The sequence below is a fragment of the Misgurnus anguillicaudatus genome, chromosome 21 (assembly GCF_027580225.2).
Source record: "Misgurnus anguillicaudatus chromosome 21, ASM2758022v2, whole genome shotgun sequence".
NCBI lineage: Eukaryota > Metazoa > Chordata > Actinopteri > Cypriniformes > Cobitidae > Misgurnus > Misgurnus anguillicaudatus.
This window is the reverse complement of record NC_073357.2, coordinates 49593614-49615770: the sequence shown is the minus strand read 5'-3', so window position 1 is coordinate 49615770 and position 22157 is coordinate 49593614. Positions and strand designations below refer to the sequence as shown.

Below are 22157 nucleotides of genomic sequence, written 5' to 3'. Positions count from 1 at the left end.
ACACATAACTTTAAATAGTACATTTATACAAACTATCTCTCAATTTTGTCTGCGGCTGTATATTTACCTTTAAATATGTATTTTCTAATAAAGATAAAGTCTAAGCCTAAAAGTCCAACTTTACATCTTTCTATTTAAATGTTTTTTTTCTGCACAAAATGACACCTATGTGGTTTGGTTTTTCCATTGGCAGTCATCAACATGACATTCCTCGTTCATCTACAGGGGTCCCACCAGGTGACGTTAAAGGCATGTCACAATGAATAGTTTTTTTTTTGTTTTTCTGCATTGATACTATCATGTTTAGAAAGGTGGTCCTCGGAATGTTTGGTCATTGGTGGGCTGTAAATTGCAAAAGGTTGAGAACCCCTGTTATACAGTGTAATAAATGTTTGTATGCAGTGGTCTGTGACAGTATAGTAAATGTTTATATGCAATGGCATGTATAGTATTGTATAGTATACTACAGTATAGTATAGTAAATGTATGTATGCAGTACTATGCCAAGTATAGTATAGCACAGTACATTACAGTATAGTGTAGTGTAGTATAGTATAGTTCAGTACAGAATGGTATGGCTTGGTGTGGTATGGAAAAGAAGAGTGTGTATTATTAAACATGGTATTGTGTGACAGTGAGTTTGCAGGTATTTACTTGTCCTGGTCGTGGTGTTGGTATGGGCTCTGGGTTAATCCAGTTCTCACAGCTCTTCTTTAGCTCTTTATAGGGACCATTCATCACCTTTGTGATCTCCTCCAAACTGTACACACACACTGCAGAAAGCTCCTCCCGTTCCCTAAACATCAACACAACGGTCAGGTGGTCAGAAAGTTAAAAAAAAATCACAAAAGCAAAATAAGAGCATGCTGAGAGAGATGAGATCAGAGAAAATCAGATCAGGTGTGAGATAGATCGATGTACCATTGTGAGGTAAATATCCCATAAAAGTGTGTGCTTCTGGGGTCTCCGGGTTGGTGCTGTAGAGTAAAGACATCTGTCAGAACGTTAAATCGCTGTCCACTTGCTCGATCTTCGCACACCAGCTGGGCCTTCAGAAACGTTGTCCACCTTTTCTGCAAAGTTTTCATACCACCTACATCAGACTGTGAGAGAAAGTGAGAAAAGTACAGTTACATAACATATCATATCAACTGAGAGCAGACTTCCTCTGAGGAAAACAGATTGGATTATTACCTTGCAGACTCTTGCCACTCTGGGAACTTTGACTTTAGTGTAAAGGTCGTACTCTTTAGCCACTTCAGTGAAGAAGAAGTAAATTTTATCATCCTCACCGGTGGGGTTGTTCGGCGCATTCTCTTGGATAAAGGCAGAACTGATAAACTCTGGATCTGTGTTAAGAAAACAAGCAGGGTGATTAAATCATGTTAAAAGTACACTTTTATTTGGTGGGTGTGTATCCAAGGACAGCGTGTAAATTTGTGAGGAGTGTCTTACCACTAAGCCAGTTGATGGATTGTTCAACCCGGATGCGTTCCTGCTCGACGCCCGTTGCCCTGGAAATATCATACATTGTGCCAAGGAAGTTGCTAGTGGCGGCAGTATAAAGAATCCCTCCTGAAAAAAGAGAGATTTGGGATGGGTTATTCTTTTATTTGAATAAATATTTGTGACCTTGCCTGTGAAAATCCAGCTAAAGTCATTTTTTGTGATTTACTGTTTTCTACATAAAACCATCCTATATAATGTAAAGAACATTCTGGGGATATATAACCTTGATATCTTTAATATTGACTGAGTAAGGTCAAAAATTGAAATCGATGTAAAAATCAATGACTGAAACCAAACTGATGCTTCTAATTGCATATGCATAATGATGAGACGGAAATATAAGGATAACGACATTTGGTCCCAAACTAGCTACCCCCTACTGTGTGCTAGCTGAATTTGGGTCATATTTGCAACTGAAGCGTTTTATTAAAATAAAATATAAAATATTTATTTTCAATGTTTATGCAAACAAATCAGAGTTTTAAAGGGGACATTTCACAAGACTTATTAAGATGCCATTAAATCTTTGGTGTCCCCAGAGTACATATGTGAAGTTCTAGCTCAAAATATCATATAGATAATTTATTATAGCATGTTAAAATTGCCACTGTAGGTGTGAGCAAAAATGTGCCGTTTTGGGTGTCCTGTTAAATGCAAATGAGCTGATTTCTTCACTGAATGACAGTGCCGTGGTTGGATAGTGCAGATTAAGGTGTGCTATTATCCCCTTTCTGACATCACAAAGGGAGCCAAATGTCAATGACCCATTTTTTCACATGCTTGCAGAGAATGATTTACCAAACCTAAGTTACTGGTTTTTTTTCACATTTTTTAGGTTGATAGAAGCACTTGGGACCCAATTATAGCACTTAAACAAGGAAAAAGTCAGATTTTCATTATATGTCCCCTTTAAACCTAAAATGGGTGCCAAAATTTAAAACCTTATACAAAAAAGTAAAAACGTAAAACATTTAGTAATATTTAGTCCAGAGGTTAATGGTTTAATGTAAAATATTTTGCAAACAGTACAGTCTACTATATACAAACTGTACTATTAAATTTAATTAAAATTGACACAATTTCACATGGCCAGGTCCTCCTATGACAGATTGCTTGTGCTGTGCAATGCAATTGACAGTTTTTGCCAGGTCTAGGGGTGGGCCGATCCGATATTCGGTATCGGTATTAGTCCAATATTGGCGAAAATGGCTGGTTCGAATATTGTAGAAGTCGAGGAGTACAATCCGATACAATACCAACATGGACCTTTTCATGGCAACTTGACGTAAAGCGCGACTTGCTGAGCAAAATTAATTTGCACAAAGTTGCACTTTAAATTGTCCAAAGTTACACCTTAAATTTCTTCTTGAATTTTTGTTTCATTAAGTCTTGATTTTGCACAATCATTTGTTGCACAGTAAAACGTTTGAGTTCTGTAGCTCTGTTTAAGATTTTTGTACGGCTAACAAATGTGTTATTTGCAGCTTAATTGATTAAAAGGGCGATAGAGATGGTATTGGATCGGTATCGACAAATACTCAAGGTTGTTGTATCGGTATCAGACACGAAATAGTTATATCGGCCCAACCCTAGTCATAGCATACATACAATTTTCAAACTAAAGTGTTTCATCAATATATTGTAATCTTTTTAAATTCACACCTGCCATAACAGCAGTATAGCGCTGAGTGGGTTGAAAGGGGCACTTTCCCTTCCCCGTCTCCATCTTCACACTGCCATCCTCAAGCTTCTCCAGTGAAAATGTAGAGATGTCCTACAGACAGCAGAGCAAACAGACAATAGTTATTTGTCCTTAAATACATCAGAAACTGGTAAAACAGGACAAAGTAGGGAGTAAGAGAGAGAGAGGGAAGAGACTAATACAGATTATACTGGTACCATCTAAATATACACAAACATCCTCCTAAAGTGAGATTTTGTTTAACCTTGAAATATTTTTGTATTTGATCCATGTGTGGCAGACACACACACACACACACACACACACACACACACACACACACACACACACACACACACACACTTACAATAAAGACACACTGGGGGTCGAAGGCGAAGGTTCCACAGGCATATATCCGTCCATCTTCCGAAAACTCAAGCAGACGGACGTAGTTCTTGCAATCGTCCTGTGAGGGGCAGCAGAGTAAAGAACACTCTTACGACAGGTGCACAAAGTAAACTATTGAGGAATAATGCCTACCATTCAGGTTATATATGAAGAAATTACTTATAACATAAACAATAGACTACTATTAGAAGAACTACTATTACTAATTACAAGCAAATTATTTAAAAGTAAATAGCAATTATGTATTAGTAGGTATAATTTACTATAATGGTTTATTTATTTATGAAAAACTTGGTATAGATGTATTAGATTACTCAAAAGACACATTTTGGAAAGTTGGCATGATGTTCTTCATGGCTCATATGGATGTTGTATGGGTGACTTTGAACCCATTGCTGGGCAGAACAGTGTGTATATTTCTGTATCTTTGACAGTAAATGGTAACCAGAGCTATATCTGAGACCCCCAGATGTTTATAGTAAGACCCCCCCCCCCTCCCGTGGAAAGCCTAGTCAATCGATTGTGATTGACGTGTCACAGTAGGAATAAGTGAAGGGCAATTTATAAAACACAGAGGATTTTTTTTCCACAAATGTATGCAGACATTGATGCAAGGTGAAACTTGAGAACCAACTTAGCTTGACATTTTTACACAAAACCTATTTTGGTACTATAAAGAACATAAATATATCAATAAAGATAGAACCATGCCATATTTATCAAATGTGATACTGTTGTAGATAACAGCCACATATCTAAAGGTTCAGTCATCTCAATCCTTCAGATCTTTCTCTTTCGCTTCCTTTCCTTCTCTGTTCAATCACTACACAGCTTTTGTTTGCTTAATCACACCCTTCCTGACCCTCCCCCATTGAGGCCTCAACCCACTTGTCAATCATCCACAAGCCCCTCCCCCAACATATAAATGCTAACCACAGATAATTGAGCTCATTAACTCTCTCGCTCTCTTACATTTGTCCCACGTGTCGCTCTTCGCAAAGAAAAGTGGATAGAGAGTTTGGAAATTAAAGTATTACTACATCTTAAAAATATTCTTTAAATCAAACAAAGCAGGCAAATGACTCATTTCCCATTCATACATAATTTTCTACCTTTTCAGAAAATTTTCAAAATTGCCTGCTATTTGTGTCAATAACGTCCCACATCATCTTCATGCACAAATCCTCACCTTAGTTTTTCCCTTGGCAACACAAGAGTTCCTCTTTTCTTCTGCAACACTCCACTCAATCTACATAGATATTGAAAGAGAGAGAGAGAGAGAGAGAGAGAGAGAGAGAGAGAGACAGGGATAAGTACTTCAGATTCCGTGCATGTTAAAAAGAAGCTGTGTCAGGCCTGAATATTTAAAGATTGTTTGGCATGTACAGTGCCAGTGATAATAAAAACAAGAGAATGTGCAGAAAGTTTCTTTGCAGAAAGTTCGGCAAAAAATGATATTAAACCCATGATTTACTCTTCCCCTAGCCGTCCGAGATGCATATGTCCATTATTTTTCAGACAAACACATTTTTAGTTATTTTAGAAAATGTCTTCGATCTTCCAGATGTTCAAATGTAAAGCTACGGGGTCCACCTCCTTCAAGTCCCCTTCTGAAGGTAATATGCGCTGTGTTGTTTTAAAAAATATACATATTTAAAACTTTATAAACGAAAATAACTAGCTTCAGGCAACCCGCCATCTTACAGTCCCTCCAGAAAAACGTGATTATGCGATCGCATGATTCAACCGCATAATCTGCCAAAGTCTGCATATTTATGCGGGGGTCGCATTTTTTCAAATACTACGCACTTTCGCAGCATAAATTACAGATTTCCGTGCGCAAAATATGCGGTCTTGCATGATTTCATAATCCCCCCAATTCAACCACGCCAATCATAACGACACGCCCCGTTTCTATAACATTAAATTACTAGCTAAAATGAAACTTAAAATGAACACTTGAACATATATCAGCGTGATAACAACTACCTGAAAGGACCAAAACCATCTTTCAGAAACTTTTATTGGAAGTGTATTTTTTTTTTTAATTTAGAGCAGAGTTCCGTTCGTTTGAATAGAGAGGGCGGGGTTTATGACTTGTACTGCAGCCAGCCACCAGGGGGCGATCAAAGAGCCAGTGGCTTCACTTTTCAAGACTTATGAGGCACACGCGGTATGAAGTTAGCGGAGGGCTCTCTGCTACTGTTCTGTGCCCCCACCCTCCGCATTTGTCATATGATGTCAGATGGAAGACCCCGTAACTTTAAATTTAAACGACTGAAATATTTCTAAAATAACTGAAAATGTGTTTGTATGAAAAATGGTGGACATATGCATCTCAGACGGCTTGGGGGTGAGTAAATCATGGGTTTTATATAATTTTTGGCCGAACTATCCCTTTAACGACACTTAGTTATTTAATTGTCGAATAATTTGGGTTAAAGCTGCAATGTGGGACTTTTAGAAGCATCTAGTGGTGAGACAACCAACGGGTCAGTCCACAGCTCACCCCTCCGAAACGCATAGTGAAGCTACAATAGCAGCCACAGGACAAACACATCATCATCTGAGACAATGTAGTAACAAAACATGCTCTTTAAAACAGTTTGTACATTTATGGCTTCTGTAGAAACATGATAGCGCGAAATAGCGACTTCCATGTAAGGAGACTAGCAGTGTATGTAAATAAAAACGGCTCATTCTAAGGTAATAAAAACATAAAAGTTGATATTGTAAGGTCTTTATATACTACTGACGATATGTATATTTTATTGGATTTCTGTTAAAGGGACACTCCAGTTTTTAAAAAAATATGCTCATTTTCTAGCTTCCCTAGAGTTAAACATTAGATTTTTACAGTTTTGGAATCCATTCAGCTGACTGGCGGTACCAGTTTTAGCATATCTTAGCATAATCCATTGAATCTGATTAGACCATTAGCATTGCGCTAAAAAATAACCAAAGAGTTTCATTATTTTTCCTATATAACTTGACTCTTCTGTAGTTACATCGTGTACTAAGACCGACGGAAAATTAAAAGTTGCGATTTTCTAGGCAGGTATGGCTAGGAACTATACTCACATTCTGGCATAATAATCAAGGCACTTTGCTGCCGTAACATGGTTGCAGCAGGCGTAGTGATATTACACACTGCCTGAAAATAGTCCCCTTGATTACTTTCAATAAAAAAATTGCAACTTTTAATTTTCCATCAGTCTTAGTACACAATGTAACTACAGAAGGGTCAAGTTTTAAATAGGAAAAATATCAAAACTCTTTGGTTATTTTTTAGAGCGATGCTAATGGTCTAATCAGATTCAATGGATTATGCCAAGCTATGCTAAAAGTAGTTCCGCCAAACCCGGAGATCAGCTGAATGAATTCCAAAATGGTAAAAATCAAATGTATAACTCTAGGGGAGCTGGAAAATGAGCATATTTTCAAAAAAAGTGAAGTGTCCCATTAAGAGAAGATCCATCTAAAAGTCCCACATTGCACCTTTAAAGTAATAGGTCTTTAAATTCGATCTCCTTCCGTTACAGCTTCCGAAGATTTTGAGTCTAATCTCAAAAATCGAAATCGAAAAATCCCATGCCCACGTGTACAGCTGTTCATATCAGTATAGGAAATGAGTTATCAAGATATCAGTGCTATGACCTCATCACAGTAGCTTTCTTTGATCTTATATCTAATATTACATGACACATAACTGAGTAATTTAGCTTCCAGACAATGAGCAAAGTGCAATGTCCTGGGCTCTGACACATACTGTGTGCGATGTGCTCGGGGGTAAATGGACGTAAAGCCACATTAGAGCGTGTGATACATTTTGACCCTGATAAGAGGAGACACTGAGCTGCTGGGCGAAATGGGAGGGCCGTCGGGAAGGGTTAATTTAGTTAGTGAGCTGCACTAGCGAGCAGGAATGAGATCATCCTTCTTAGCTTGATGAAAAGCATTGTCTTCAATCTTGTTAGGCTGTCTATTATGACGACTCGAAGTGAGTGTGTGCAACTTGATACTGTAACTTGGCACAGACATTTTTCATTGGACCAAAATGGCAAAGCTAAACTCATTAAACACTCAGGCGTCTGTGTTCCTCTTTAATAAGGATATATATATATAAAAACCCACATGCTATAATTTCAACAGCAGAAGAAAAACGAAAGCTCACCATCTTCCTCTTTGAAAAATCAGCAGTATCCACGGCAATGACAGCATCCCGTGCACCGAGGTACAGCATCCCGGAAGAAGCATTCAGTAGGAAGGTGCTGAGGTTATATATGCCCCCAAAATCTCGGGAAACCAACTTAGACATGTCTACTGAGAAAAAGACAGAAGGTTTCATTCAACCTCACCAAATCCAAGTAACAGACACATAATATACACACACTTTGAAATTTTTATAACATTAGGCTCATATGCCTGCAGCAAATTTAATAAACTGAGGGCGAGAGGAGAAAAAAAGACTGGTCACGCTCGTATTGTAGCGTGATATAAGTGTCCTTAAAAGCATCACCAAAAACTGACCCTAAAGAAAAGTGTCTACCCAAACACAAAAATGATTTGTGTGAGCATCTTCAAGCCATTAAACAGACACATTATGTTCAACACGAATGCTCTTTCTCTTGAGCGGTTCAGGCTGTTAATATCCTGTCCGCAGTTTAACGTCTGACCTCATGAGGACATTAACTGCAGATCTGATGTGAAACAGAAAGGCTGGCGGGTTGTTATCAGTGGCCCTGTGACCTTCAACATATCTGCAGTTAATCATGTGCATGCATGCATGGATCTGTTTGTGTGTTTGTGCTTGTTTGTACGGACTGTGCCAAATAGGATCTAAGCCCATGTGATCAGATTAATTACTTCTATGTAACCTCTTTCCACCCAGTCACCACTAATGCAGGGCAACTCAACTTTGCAGATCTCATTTCTAATTACCACACCAGCGAATTTCAATACACTTGGTACCTAGTAATAACAACCAACAAGACTCTGTGCTTTCACCCATCAAGAGTTTGATTATGTGAGTCATCATTATGCAGAAAAACTAGAGGGGTTACATGTGTCTGAATTCACACACACACATACATAGTTATAAAATAAGCTTTGATTGTCCTCCGTTTTAATGCGGGTTCATTCAAGGTTACAAAGCAGACAATACTGAACATTACTGGTGTATATTTTTTTTAATTCATGCTTGTGTGGCGAATAAACATAAACATCTGATGTCATTACAGTCGGGATTGATTGTGTTCGGCAGGGGTATGTTAAGAACTTGTTTACTGGAAAGCATAGTAATGATATACAAAAGTGACAGTAATGAATGATCAAAATAGATCTGTATGTTTTAGTTAGCTGTTTTACTAAAAATAAACTGCACCTTAAGTTGCATGCCGCGTGTTTGCACGCATATGCCTATGAATAATACCAATATTTAAAGGGATAGTTCACACAAAAATGAAAATAATGTCATTAATGACTCAACCTCATGTCGTTCCAAACTCGTAAGACCTCTTTTCATCTTCGGAACACAGTTTAAGATGTTTTATATTTAGTCCAAGAGCTTGTTGACCCTTCATTGAAAATCTACGTACATTATACTGTCCATGTTCAGAAAGATAATAAAAACATAATCAAAGTAGTCCATGTGACATCAGTGGGTCAGTTAAAATGTGTTGAAGCATTGAAAATACATTTTGGTCCAAAAAGAACAAAAATTACGACTATTACGCAAGACTAAAGTTACGTGAGTGCAGTGACGCGGATGACGTGCTATCCTCAGACATGTTTGCAAAGTTTTTTTTTTCAGACGTACAGTGCGCGTCTCCCTCAGACGATAAATGAAGCCCGGGCGCACAAAAAATAAACAAAAAAACAGCTGGGGCGCACCAGATAACACGTTAGCCGCGTCACTGCAGTCACGTGACTTTAGTCTCACGCATGCACTTCACAACAGACGCGGAAGAGAAGACAATGCTGAATAATGTTGTAATTGTGGTTATTTTATGACCAAAATGTATTTTTGATGCTTCAACACATTCTAACTGACCCACTGATGTCACATGGACTACTTTGATGATGTTTTTATTACCTTTCTGGACGTGGACAGTATACTGTATGTAGATTTTCAATGAAGGGTCAACAAGCTCTCAGACTAAATATAAAACATCTTAAACTGTGTTCTAAAGATGAACTGAGGTCTAAAGAGTTTGGAACGACATGAGGGTGAGTCATTATTGACATTACTTTCATTTTTTGGGAAAACTATCCCTTTAACAGAGACAAGCAGGCTTTAATTTGGGTAGGTGTCTGTTCTGTAACTTCCTGTGTCAAATCAGATTAAAAAAGCAATGCCTTTAGTGTACATATCATCGAAAGATGCAGCAATATGTGCCTGAAACATATTTTACATTATGCAGGAAAAGAAGGCAAAGGTACTTAAGGTGATTGCGCGTGGGTCGCATAAATCTTAATGCAATGGAAGACTTTTAAAGTATCTGCAGTATGCAAGAAATGCTGCATGCACTACAAAGACAGCATGTGACATCAGTGGGTCATTTAGAATGTGTTGAAGCATCGATAATACATTTTGGTCAAAAAATAAATAAATTATCACTATTAAGCAAGACTAAAGTCACGTAACTGCAGTGACGCTGATGACGTGTTATCCTCAGACATGTTTGCAAAGTTGTTTTTTCCAAACTTACAGCGTGCATCTCCCTCAGATGGTAAACGAAGCCTGGGCGCACAAAAAAAAGCTGGGGCGCACCAGATAACACGTCAGTCGCGTCACTGCAGTCACGTGACTTTAGTCTCGTGCATGCGCTTCACAACAGACGTGGAAGAGAAGACAATACTGAATAAAGCAACATCTTAAACTGTGTTCTGAAGATGAACAGAGGTCTTACGAGTTTGGAACGACATGAGGTTGAGTCATTAATGAGATTACTTTCATTTTTGGGGAACTACAGAGGCGAGCATGCATTAATTTGGGTAGGTGTCTGTTCCGTGACTTCCTGTGTCAAATCAGATTAAAAAAGCAATGCCTATAGCGTACATTTCATCGAAAGATGCAGCAATATGTGCCTGAAACATATTTTACATTATGCAGGAAAAGAAGGCAAAGGTACTTATGGTGAGTGCGTGTGGGTCGCATAAATCTTAATGCAATGGAAGACTTCTAAAGTATCTGCAGTATGCAAGAAATGCTGCATGCATTACAAAGACAGCATGTGTGTCACAATCTGTATGCACGCACAAACACAGACACGCACACAAACACGAGCACACACAGAGGTACTTGTCATCTGATGACATCACAAGAATGCATCAGCATTTTTTCTCAGTCACCAAACCAGCTTTTAGATTTCTGAATTAATGCCTAAAGACAAGATAATACACAGACCGGTGGTTTGTTTGATGTCAAATGAATATAAAAAATGACAGGATAACTATCTGTGTTTTTGATTTGTTTGTGTGCAAAAGTGAAACCGCAGGAAGTGCTTTACAAAGAAAAATATATGAAATTACAAAAAAATCCAAAAATAAACAATAAAATAATAGCAAGTGTTCAATAGCTTACATAAGGTAGAGGTTGCTTATCAATTTGATTAAATAATAAACTTTATTTACATAAAAAAAAAAATTGTCAAATGAAGATAAAATAACTTTTCATAAACAGTTCCAGCTCAAAACAACTTTATGGATAATGTTTAAAGCAGTACAATGGCACATCTTTAGTCTTTAGTTGTCATTTGTAACACATTTGTAGTATTTTCAGTCTTCTCTCTTTCCTTCTCTAGCTGCATCTCATTCAATCTGTGCCTCACAACCTGCCAGAAAGCCCCACCCAAGACTGATTGTCACTTCCAATAAGTGTCAAGCGAAAAGGAAAAGCAAAATTATATAGACATTTGCTTCAGGCAAGGTCCTCCCTAAATGTCCTTGTGTCACACTGCTTCCTGTCCCTCTAGGTCCTTCCAAAAATGTCCATCCCCCTACTGTGCATACCAACATGGTGTTGGTTCCTAGAGGTAGACCATCTGCCCTCAATCCCCCAAACCAAATGCCAATCCCTAAACTGTGTGTCTGACCGCTCATCTGAGGCAAGACACACAGTTGTGTGTATGCATGTGCACAAGGAAGGGAGACAGAAAAAATATCTGTGAAAATGTACAGTAGCTGATGCAATACAAAAAATGTCCATAATTCTGCCACATTTACATAAGCAAGAAGAAATTTTAAAATGTCGCTCAAACTCAATCGCTGTGCTGTCATGGGGTGAAAAAGCAGCAAACGCCGACTTTCTGCCATTAATCATTCATTCAGTCTTAGGACATTAATCATGAATGAAGAACCAGAGCTGGAGGGGTGCTTTCCTCATACCTCTTTTTAAATAAACCAAAATGCTTTTTTTCTTATCAACCTCTTAAACTCATGCCTGCTCTACTGTATAACCACACAATTTGTTAGATGGGTTACATAAATGTTCCCTGCTGGGAGATTCTGAAAATTGGTGCCTTTGGGAATATACTTTAAAGGGGTCATATGATGTGATTTCATGTTTGCCTTTTTCTTTAAAGTGTTAAAAGCTATTTATGCATATAGAAGATCCATAAAGTCTCGAATCCAAACAGATATTCCTTCCAAAAGTGAAGGCTCATCCACGCATTCCTAAAGCGCCTCATGCAAACACGCCCCCCACATATATACCTCTCTGGGTGCATCCGAATTTGAAGGGTGCGTCCTCTGAAGGCCCTATTTGAAGGCCATTTCGTAGACTCATTTAAAAGCCTTCTAAATCCTTTGAAGTATCCAGCCTTCGAATTGGGATGCACCCAGTGTGTTGGAAGATTTGCATAACAACACCCAATTTATTGTATACACAAAGAAAGAACGCAGAACTTTTATTTTCGATGTGAATTGTTGCCGCTGCTGCCATGCCGTGGAGAAGCTGTGCTTTGGGAGCTGTTATTCCAAATAAGGTAAGGGGCATAACATTTCAGTCAAACGCTTGAGGTTTTGGCCAATCACAATGCACTGGATAGTTGGCCAATTGGAGCACACAGCGTTTTTTATAACAATGAGCTTTGTAAAAATCATCGCATTTCAGAAAGTTTTTGACTTTCATCATTTGCATGATTTCTCTAGTTGCATGATTTTGCAACTGTTCACTATTTCTTCTCTACAGGGCTGTCACAATGGCTGTCTCATCATGATTTTTTGACCTCATCGTGATGATTTCAGATCACCACAATGATTGCACATCTCTTAAAAAACACAAGGGGGAGCTGCAGCACCTGAATAAATGAGAGAGTATCAGATGACGCTCCTTAACTGACAGTGTAACGCGATACATAATGCAAAGCCATTCAATACAGTGGGAAAAACAGCATTTAAAGAAATGCTGCAAAACTTTTTATAAGCAGTATGAACTACCAGGTAAAACATACATTTCCAAAACAGCAATTCCAAATTTAGGGAAGTGAAGGATGCTATTTTTAAGGATCTGTAAGGAATTGTTTTTTTTTTGCAGCCACTACAGACATGTGGTTCAGTACTAATATGACCTCAGTAGGATTGGCTACTATTTAAGGCCTGTTCTGGTATAGTCAGTTTATTTTAATTGCATTTTTATTTTCAGTAATTTTTCAGACACTTTATTGTGTTAATTTCTTACGACGGGTTTTCAGTTTTTAAAAGATATATTAATTTAATTAATATTAACTGTCAGGTAAACCTTGCAAAATATTTAATTTAAATAATCACAACAATGTGTGAAAATAAAAAAATGTATGAAAATTAAATGTCAAAACAATAAACAGACAATAAATCGTCATATTAGGCTATATATCGACAAGGACAAACCCTTATTACTTCTAGCGATATTACACTAAGTTCACACACTCACCTGGACTATTTTTTCAGTAATACTTCAACATTGACTCGTTTAAAATGATAACTCATACTGTGGTTTCCCCACTGGGAATTTTCTGAGCCTTATCTGCTGTCTCGAGAGAAACTGTGAGAATAAAATGCTGAATCTATGAATTATGATTTATTCTCCACTATCACTTTATGGTGCTGTGTGGAGATGGTATTACAGCTGACTGGCTAAATAAATAAAACCAGAGCCTAAGTGAGGAAAAAGCGTAAGATAGAGAAAAGGAGTATCTTTGGAAAGCACATAATGAATGCAATAAATGTAACCTCATGCATTTATTAGACAGTGCGGTGTGAATCATTATGAGTTAGACGAGAACAACAGATGTGACTCTGAATGATGTCACTGTGAATCATGCCTCACTTTATTCATAAATAATCTAAAACCTGAATCATGTTGATTATCTCATCCTTTAAAATATTGAGAAGGTGAAAAGACGCACTATACTGCACTTCATAAATTGGTCTGGATGATAATTGCAAGAGGTATTTTATAAATAGGTTTGATTTATACTACATCAGGACACAATGACGATAAATCCTTTCTCTGTTTCTTTGTGTCGAATTATCACTGAAAAATGCAGGGTAGAGGCTTTGCAGCTTTGCATATGGGCTATAAGATATCACATTGCATCAGGTGTATTTGGTTGCATTACATTAACACACTGTAATCGTTTTTAAAATAAAGTATAAAAAATAGCTTAAATACTATAAGATTAATCAAACTGGCTTTACATTTCAACTTAATATTTGACAAATTGACATTTTAACTGAACTTTAAAGGATTAGTCAATTTTTAAAAAAATAATCCAGATAATTTACTCACCACCATGTCATCCAAAAGTCGATGTCCTTCCATGCTCAGTCGAGAAGAAACCATGCTTCCCGAGGAAAACATTCCAGGATTTTTCTCATTTTAGTGGACCCCAACACTTAACATTTTAATGGAGTTTAAAATTGCAGTTTCAATGGACTGTAAATGATCCCAAACGAGGCATAAGGTTCTTATCCAGCGAAACGATTGTCATCTTTGTCAATAAAAATAAAAATATTTTTTTTTAAACCACAACTTCTCTTCTTCCTCCGGCTGTGTGACGAGCCGGCGCGAACTCACATACTTGTGTAATGCCGTGGAAAGGTCACGTGTTACATATATGAAACGCACATATGAAACGGACCATTTTAACCTAAAACTGACACAAAGACATTAATTAGTATCATTCCACATACAACACCGTTGAACGGTCCTCTTTCTCCACACTTGTAAACACTGGGATGTAGTTTCGCATACATCATCCGTGACCTCTTGACGTGATGACGTATTATGTGAGGTCGCGCTGGCGCATCACAGGACCGGAGGAAGACGAGAAGTTGTGGTTTAAGTGCATATTTTTTATTTTCTTGCCAAAGATGATAATCGTCCCTTATGTCTTGTTTGGGATCATTTAGAGCCCTTTGAAACTGCAATTTTAAACTGCATTAAAACTGTTAAGTGTTGGGGTCCATTAAAGTCCATTAAAATGAGAAAAATCATGAAATGTTTTCCTAAAAAAACAATTTATTTTCGACTGAACAAAGAAAGACATCAACATTTTGGATGACATGGTAGGGAGTAAATTATCTGGATTTTTTATTAGAAAATGGACTAATCCTTTAACTTATTGGGCCCTATTTTAACGATCTAAGCGCATTGTCTAAAGCGCACAGTGCAACTTCTAAATGGGCGTGTCCGAATCCACTTTTGCTAATTTAACGACGAAAAAATGGTTTGTGCGCCGATAAAGAATTTACAAACGGCTCTCCTTTCAGCACTTGGACAGCGTCACGAGATTTTTTAAGCATTACTTAAAAATGTTTCTCATCTCACTATATACGCAGGTACAGGGTCATCATATACAATAAATCCGTGAGGTAGCATTTAAAAAACATTTAAAAACAGATGTATTTGTTTAAAGCAAAGGATTTATTTACTTACCAGGCTGCAGGTGAAAGCAGCTCTTTGCGCCTTCTAACGTGACGTCTCATAATTAGTCCTCATTTATGTCCAAGAGACTCAATAATAATATTTTACATTCAATCCTTTAATCTTTCATATTTATTGCGCATTCATGTGTGTGATAAGCAAACCCGCGTTGTCCTCCCGTTTATAGGGGCATACTAATGCGCTCTTTAAATAACAAAAAACATATTGCGGCTATTTTTAGTCTATTTTAGTTGCCTCAAAATAGCAACGCGCCAACAATGCGCCTGAATAGCAACGCGCCAACAATGCGCCTGAACACACATCGTTTTTTAGACCAGAACGCTCATGGGCGGAAATGAATTTGCTATTTAAACAACGTGGCGCTAAACGTGAAAATTATAATTGCGCAGGGTGGAAACTAGCAAAAATACACTTACGTCGCGCATTGCGCTGCATTGCGCCAGGTGTAAGATAGAGCCCATTAACTTAAGTTAAACAATTTCTTAACTTTACAATTTGTTTAAATTTTAAATTTTCTAGCCTTTTTTAACTTGAAGCAACTCGTCACTAGTCAAACATTTTCACAGCCAATTTGATTAATCTTATTAAAATACTTAATGCACCAATAAATGTTTGATAGTGTAATTATAAAAAAAACATACAGACAAAAGTCTTAAATTTCATAGAAAAAAATGACAGAAACTAATTTACTCAAATATCTGACAAACAAGTATAATTGTTTTTCCTGTGGTTATATTTTTAAAGACTAGTTCCCACACATCTCAGTTGCTTGGTGCAATAAGGTCCTTAGGCAGTAATTTGTCAAAGTATGTGCATGGTGACTAAGTGTGATTGTTAGGGACAGGTTTTATGACAGTGGCCGTTTCTCAATGTCAAGGATATTTCCTTGGCAGGACTAGTCCTTACAAGTCACTTCCTTCAGAGGCTAGGCGAGGCTCCTCTTTAGAATTTGGAGAACATGTAAATGGAACAGGCTAGCAAGTGCACGCCATTGCGTCATTACGTCAGTAAAAAGGTATGCTTTCAGTGCTGCGCGCATAGAATTGTGGGTGATTTGAGAGCGGGAAGAGCGCAAAGGATACACATATGCATCCTTTCCTGTATATTGGATATTTTTCGAACGAAGGACTCAGTCCTTGGTTGCAATTCCAAGGATCCTCGACATTGGAACAGTCCTTCGACGGATGTAGATGATGTTGCATCCTCGAAATTCTGGCTTCTGAGGATCCTTCCTTGACATTGAGAAACAGTCAGTAACTTTCAATAGCAGGGGACTATTTTCGGGCAGTGCGTAATATCACTACGCCATGCTGCAGCAAAGTCACTGATTATTACGCCAGAATGAGAGTATAGTTCCTAGCTATATCTGCCTAGAAAATCGCAATTTTTAATTTTACGTCGGTCTTAGTACACAATGTAACTACAGAAGAGTCAAGTTTTAAATAGGAAAAATATCCAAACTCTTTGGTTATTTTTAGCACGATGCTAATGGTCTAATCAGATTCAATGGATTGTGCTAAGCTATGCTAAAAGTGGTAGCCCCAGACCCATTGATCAGCTGAAAGGATTCCAAAACGGTAAAAATCAATCAAATGTTTAACTCTAGAGAAGCTGGAAAATAAGAAAAAAAGTGGGGTGTCCCTTTAAGTCAGTAGTATCTTTTCTGTCCTCATAACTTTATGGGACTCGATTCTTGCTCTATGTCAATTGTTCGGCATTCACAGGATCAACCCCTAAATTATTCTGGACTTGACCACAAACTCAAGCATCTATTTGACATAACTCAATATGACAGCTTGTCTGGAGGCGTGACTGTAAACAACATCAAGAATAACTTAAAGTGACTGCAGAGAACTGTGGTGAGAGTTTGCATATAACTCCAATATTTAGCAGCTCTGCAAAGTGACCCGTGGAGAGCGATGTCTACGTTAACAAAAACAGGAAGGTAAATGTAAACATTCAATTTCCCACTAAGAGTCTGTGATAGGTAGATAAACTCAACAGCTGTTCACAACAGAAACACCTTTAACAGCTGCGATCTTGACAATTACTTAGTTTAAAATCACAATGGGTTTAATTAGATTGCACTTGAAATAATCCATGTAATGCTGATATGATATGGTCTATAGAGCAGCAGAGTCTCATGCGTGCTATGCAAATATCTTCTCTCATACTTCCTTCCTCTTAAGCTTATATATAAAGGTTTCTACATCTGACAGTCCTGCTCTTTTAACACTTACACACACACACACATACTCAGAACAACACAATACAGCTGGTGCATAGATGTACACCAGCTGCACATACAGTATGGGTTTTTGGTTTTTTGTGTGTAGTGCAAAGTTGTTCAATGGAGGCACAGCAGGCTATAGAGCTTGGATTAGGGTTAATCTATGATGGTTTGTTCTTAAATCACGTTTTACCTGAGATAAAATATCACAATGTCTCAGATCTTGTTGTCTCTCCAACACAAGACATTATGCAACATGAACCATCTTTCTTAAAGCTATAATCCATAACTTTTGCCTCTCTATCATCATCTGTGTTTGAAACATAAAATTGCAGTAATTTGCTACCCTGCACGGATGAATCTGATTATGTCTGTAATCACAGCTGATGCGGATCTGTCATTATACATAAACATGACCGTTGAAAGTACATACTAAAAGTCATATATCCCCCAAAAAATGTAATCTGAATTAGTTATACATCTGCCGCGTTCTGTTCTGAATGGCTAAATAAAAAACAAACGTTTCAACACAAGTCACATTGCTGATGTTTTACCTGTTCAGAGGAAGAAGTCATGAGGCCACATAATAAATTTGCATGTTTACATGGTATTTCCCATATGACGCTTAAAACAAAAACAAATTATTTTATTATTTTTATTAAATCAGAGAGATTAAATGCTGCCATCTATGATAGGTTTAACTTTTAAACAACTGTTAAAGGATTACTAAATTTTCTTAAAGAGTAACTATCGATCCGATTCACGATTTTACATTTCCTTTCGTGTATAAGTGTGTACTAGTACATGTTAACGATATGCAAAGGGTACAAACCCCAAAGGAAACGATGACGTGATTTCATACATAAATCTCTTTTCTTGGACTACAACAAACACACGGATTGTAGGCAACAGTTTACTTCCTGGGCCTGTTGACGTGGACACAACCGACATTATCATAATTCCTCCAGTTTTGACTTACCGCCTGTAAATTAACTCCTGTCAGCATTGCACTGTGAGCGAATCTTTCAAACATGGTAAGGAGTGTCATATTTCCGGCTGACGTCAGAGGTATTCACACTGAAAAAAAATGATTCATTTAATTTAATCAGTTTTTTTAAGGTAAGTGGTTGCAATCAATTTATTTAAGCTACATTTAAACAAAAGTTGTATTTTATTTTACTTTACTAATCTTTTTTGTTTAAATGTATCTTAAATAAATTGATTGCAACCACTTACCTTAAAAAAATTGATTAAATTCAATGAATAATTTTTTTCAGTGCAGGCCAATCACAACGTACAGATTAGATGGCCAGCAGGGACAGCGCTTTTCAGATCTATGAGTTTTGTACAAAATTAATGCGTTTGAGGAAGGCAGGAAATCTGGAGCTAAAAAAATTACGGTATGTGGAAATTAATGTGTTTTTTAAACAATAACCCACGCAAAAACATTGTATTATACCAAATACATAAAATAACATTGTTTTTAGCAATTTTTAGCAAGTTGTGTTTTAAAAGTGCATAATTTTTAATTTTCTTGCAAAAAAATGACAATTGTTTTGTTAGACTCTTATGCTTTGTTTGGGATTGTTTAGAGCCCTTTGAAGCTGCGTTGAAACTGCAATTTTAAACTGTATTTAAACTGTAAAATGTTGGGGTCCAATAAAGTATATTAAAATGAGAAAAATCCTGGAATGTTTTCTTTAAAAAATATATATTTTCTTCTCGACTGAACAAAAAAAAACATTGTGGATGACATAGGGGTGAGTAAATTATCTGGATTTTTTTAAGAAAGTGGAGTAATTCTTTAAACAAGATACAAACGGTCTATCCACGGCAGTACAGACATGCAATAGTAGTTGGGTTCACTTGAGGTAAGTTCAAAAAGTTATATTTTTTTGCGAAATAGCATTATAATAAGCTTATCATTGAATATTGGGGTAAAATAAGAAAACAGTATTAAACACAGATTTTCAATATATTTACCCCCCAAAAAAAAATTTTAGCAAAAAAATATTGCAGCTTTAACGGTTCCCGTAAGTAATTATACATTTTTAACAAATTTTTGGTTAAAATATTTATTTTTATTTAAAGAATAGCTATGTCAGAAACACGCACACACAGCAAATACCCAGATAACATACCACAAGGTTTTTCACTTTCTGCTTGCCTGTCAGACCACACTGATAGACAGAGTTAGCCTGGCTCATATCAATTACACCTTTTTTACGCGTACACATTCTTACAGGCTCGACAGATACGTTTCATAGGTGAGAGACAATTATCTTTTGCTGTGTGTAGTATGCTGTGTGTGTGTGTGTGTGTGTGTGTGTGTGTGTGGGTGGGTGTGTGTCTGTTTGCAATCAGCTAACTGGTCACATTGTTACTCTGAAATACATTGTGCATTTAGTGATTGATGACAGAGGTCATGCATTAAACAACATCCTGTTCACAACAGTGTGTGTGTGCGTGTGTGTGTGTGTGTGTATGTGTGTCAGCGAGAGAGCACAGGAACCCAAGTTTCCATGTCAAACAAGTCCTCTAAAGGTTATATTGTCTCTCTCAGTGATCCTTCTATTCTTCAAATGCTTCCGCTAAACTGGTTAATTTTACGAATACATTCATCAGTTTTTTTGTAGTTTGTGTCACTTTCCAAACACCTGTCATAATACACTTTTCTCAGTGATCCTGCAACGTCTGTAGAGCATCATGTACTCAACTCAGCTCAACCTTTATGTACAGAACATAAGTGTTTTACGAAGTGTTTTACATTGCACATTCATTCATAACATAATAATCCCCTTTATTATTTATAAAACCTATATGCAATTAAATAACTCTGTCAAATCGCTCACAATACTGTGATGCCCGACAGACCCGATGTCAGTCTGCGTTTCTCTCAAAATTAGATTTTTCGTTTTTGTTATATTTAAGAATAAGTAACTGGGTTCTTTTAACATCACAAACCAGCACAAATCAAGCATAAACGAACTGTGCTTGTTTGCAGTGATTTGGGTGACATAGTGTGAAGAATGACGTCACTGCCCCTAATCAAATTAGTTATTTCTAAGCAAGGTAAATAAATACACAAATAATTTTCACGACACATATCGAGCACAAATGAACAGCACTGATTTGGTACGATTTGGGGTGGAGAGTGACGTCACCGCTCTCGAAAATATTCTTCTTCTTCTATTTTTCTTCTATCTCACACAACAGCACAAATCGAGTACAAACGAACACCATCATTTTGAAGCGATTTGGACAACATGGGGTAAAGAATGATGTCACACAGCCCAAAAAATATGTTACAACACTCAAACACCAAACGGCACAAACCAGTGGCGGCTCGTGACTGCTCATCTGAGGGGCGCTAAATCAGAATAAGTGTTCGGAGTGTCATATGTGTTGCTTGCATTTTCAAAATATGTGCTTGTTGCATCACGTGTTTTGCCAAAACCGTTTATGATAAAAGAGACGCTCACGTTCACAAAATACATTCAAGACATTCACTTAATAGTAAACTCTGATTACGCATGAGATTATGCGAGTATCTGGCAAATGCGAGCGTCTCTTTTATCATAAACCCTTTAGACGCATCTGCAGCAGGCACTTATTTTGACAAGACACGTCATGCACACAGGACCTCTCGATGCGCAGAATACATATTTAGAAAAAAGGAACCAGACGGGCTACATACATGTCGTGACAACTTCGCATCGAGCGCCCTTGAAAAAAGAATTCACCGGCCGCCACTGGTACAAACACAGCACAAACAAATGGTATAATAGTTTTGGTGATTGTTTAATTATATAGGGTACTAACTTGACAAAATACAAATGTGTTTCCCAATAAGACTTAAAAAAATCAAACTACATGGCTGACCTAACATGAATTAGAAGCTTGTTCCAAGTTTGGGGACACCAACAGAAAATGCACAATCACTCTTCAATAGCAACACAGAGGAACTTTCAACAGGAATTGTTTAGATAAAGTGGTTAGCAATGGAAAGATCATGGATTCAGTCCCAGAGAACACAAATACTGATAAAAGAATGGTGTACATTGAATGCCCTGTATGTTGCTTTGAATATAACTGTCTGCCAAATGCATAAATGTAAATACAAGTGCAAAGAATTTCGAATATTTCACATTTTGCAAATATGTAAGAATATTTGATTGCATACATTTTATTCATGTGAGCTGAAAGATGCAGATGATCATTTAAAGCGTTATAAACATCACTAAAATAGCACCCAAATCTACACTAATCGATGCTAGAGCTACGATCAACTCCATGTTTTATTTGGCATAGCGATGAAGACTTCAAAGCATAGTGTTTTGGCAATGAACCCTCTTTTTGTATGTTTGCAGGTCCCGCATAGAGCTCAGCTGAGATTACAA

At 37.2% G+C, this 22157-nt stretch overlaps 1 protein-coding gene across 2 annotated transcripts in view; it reads right to left on the bottom strand.

Annotated features, from left to right (window-relative positions):
• Positions 1-22157, bottom strand: part of sema4f (sema domain, immunoglobulin domain (Ig), transmembrane domain (TM) and short cytoplasmic domain, (semaphorin) 4F) — a 70162-nt gene that overhangs the window by 5526 nt on the left and 42479 nt on the right. The window contains exons 2-9 of one of the 2 annotated variants that reach the window (XM_055211852.2): positions 7773-7921; positions 4788-4847; positions 3558-3656; positions 3172-3283; positions 1456-1575; positions 1195-1349; positions 922-1103; positions 655-796 (exon numbers count right to left, since the gene is read on the bottom strand). In XM_055211852.2, coding sequence (XP_055067827.2) covers positions 655-796; positions 922-1103; positions 1195-1349; positions 1456-1575; positions 3172-3283; positions 3558-3656; positions 4788-4847; positions 7773-7921 — 1019 coding nt within the window. The remainder of the gene's footprint in view (positions 1-654; positions 797-921; positions 1104-1194; positions 1350-1455; positions 1576-3171; positions 3284-3557; positions 3657-4787; positions 4848-7772; positions 7922-22157) is intronic. The other variant, XM_055211858.2, reaches the window with a different exon arrangement.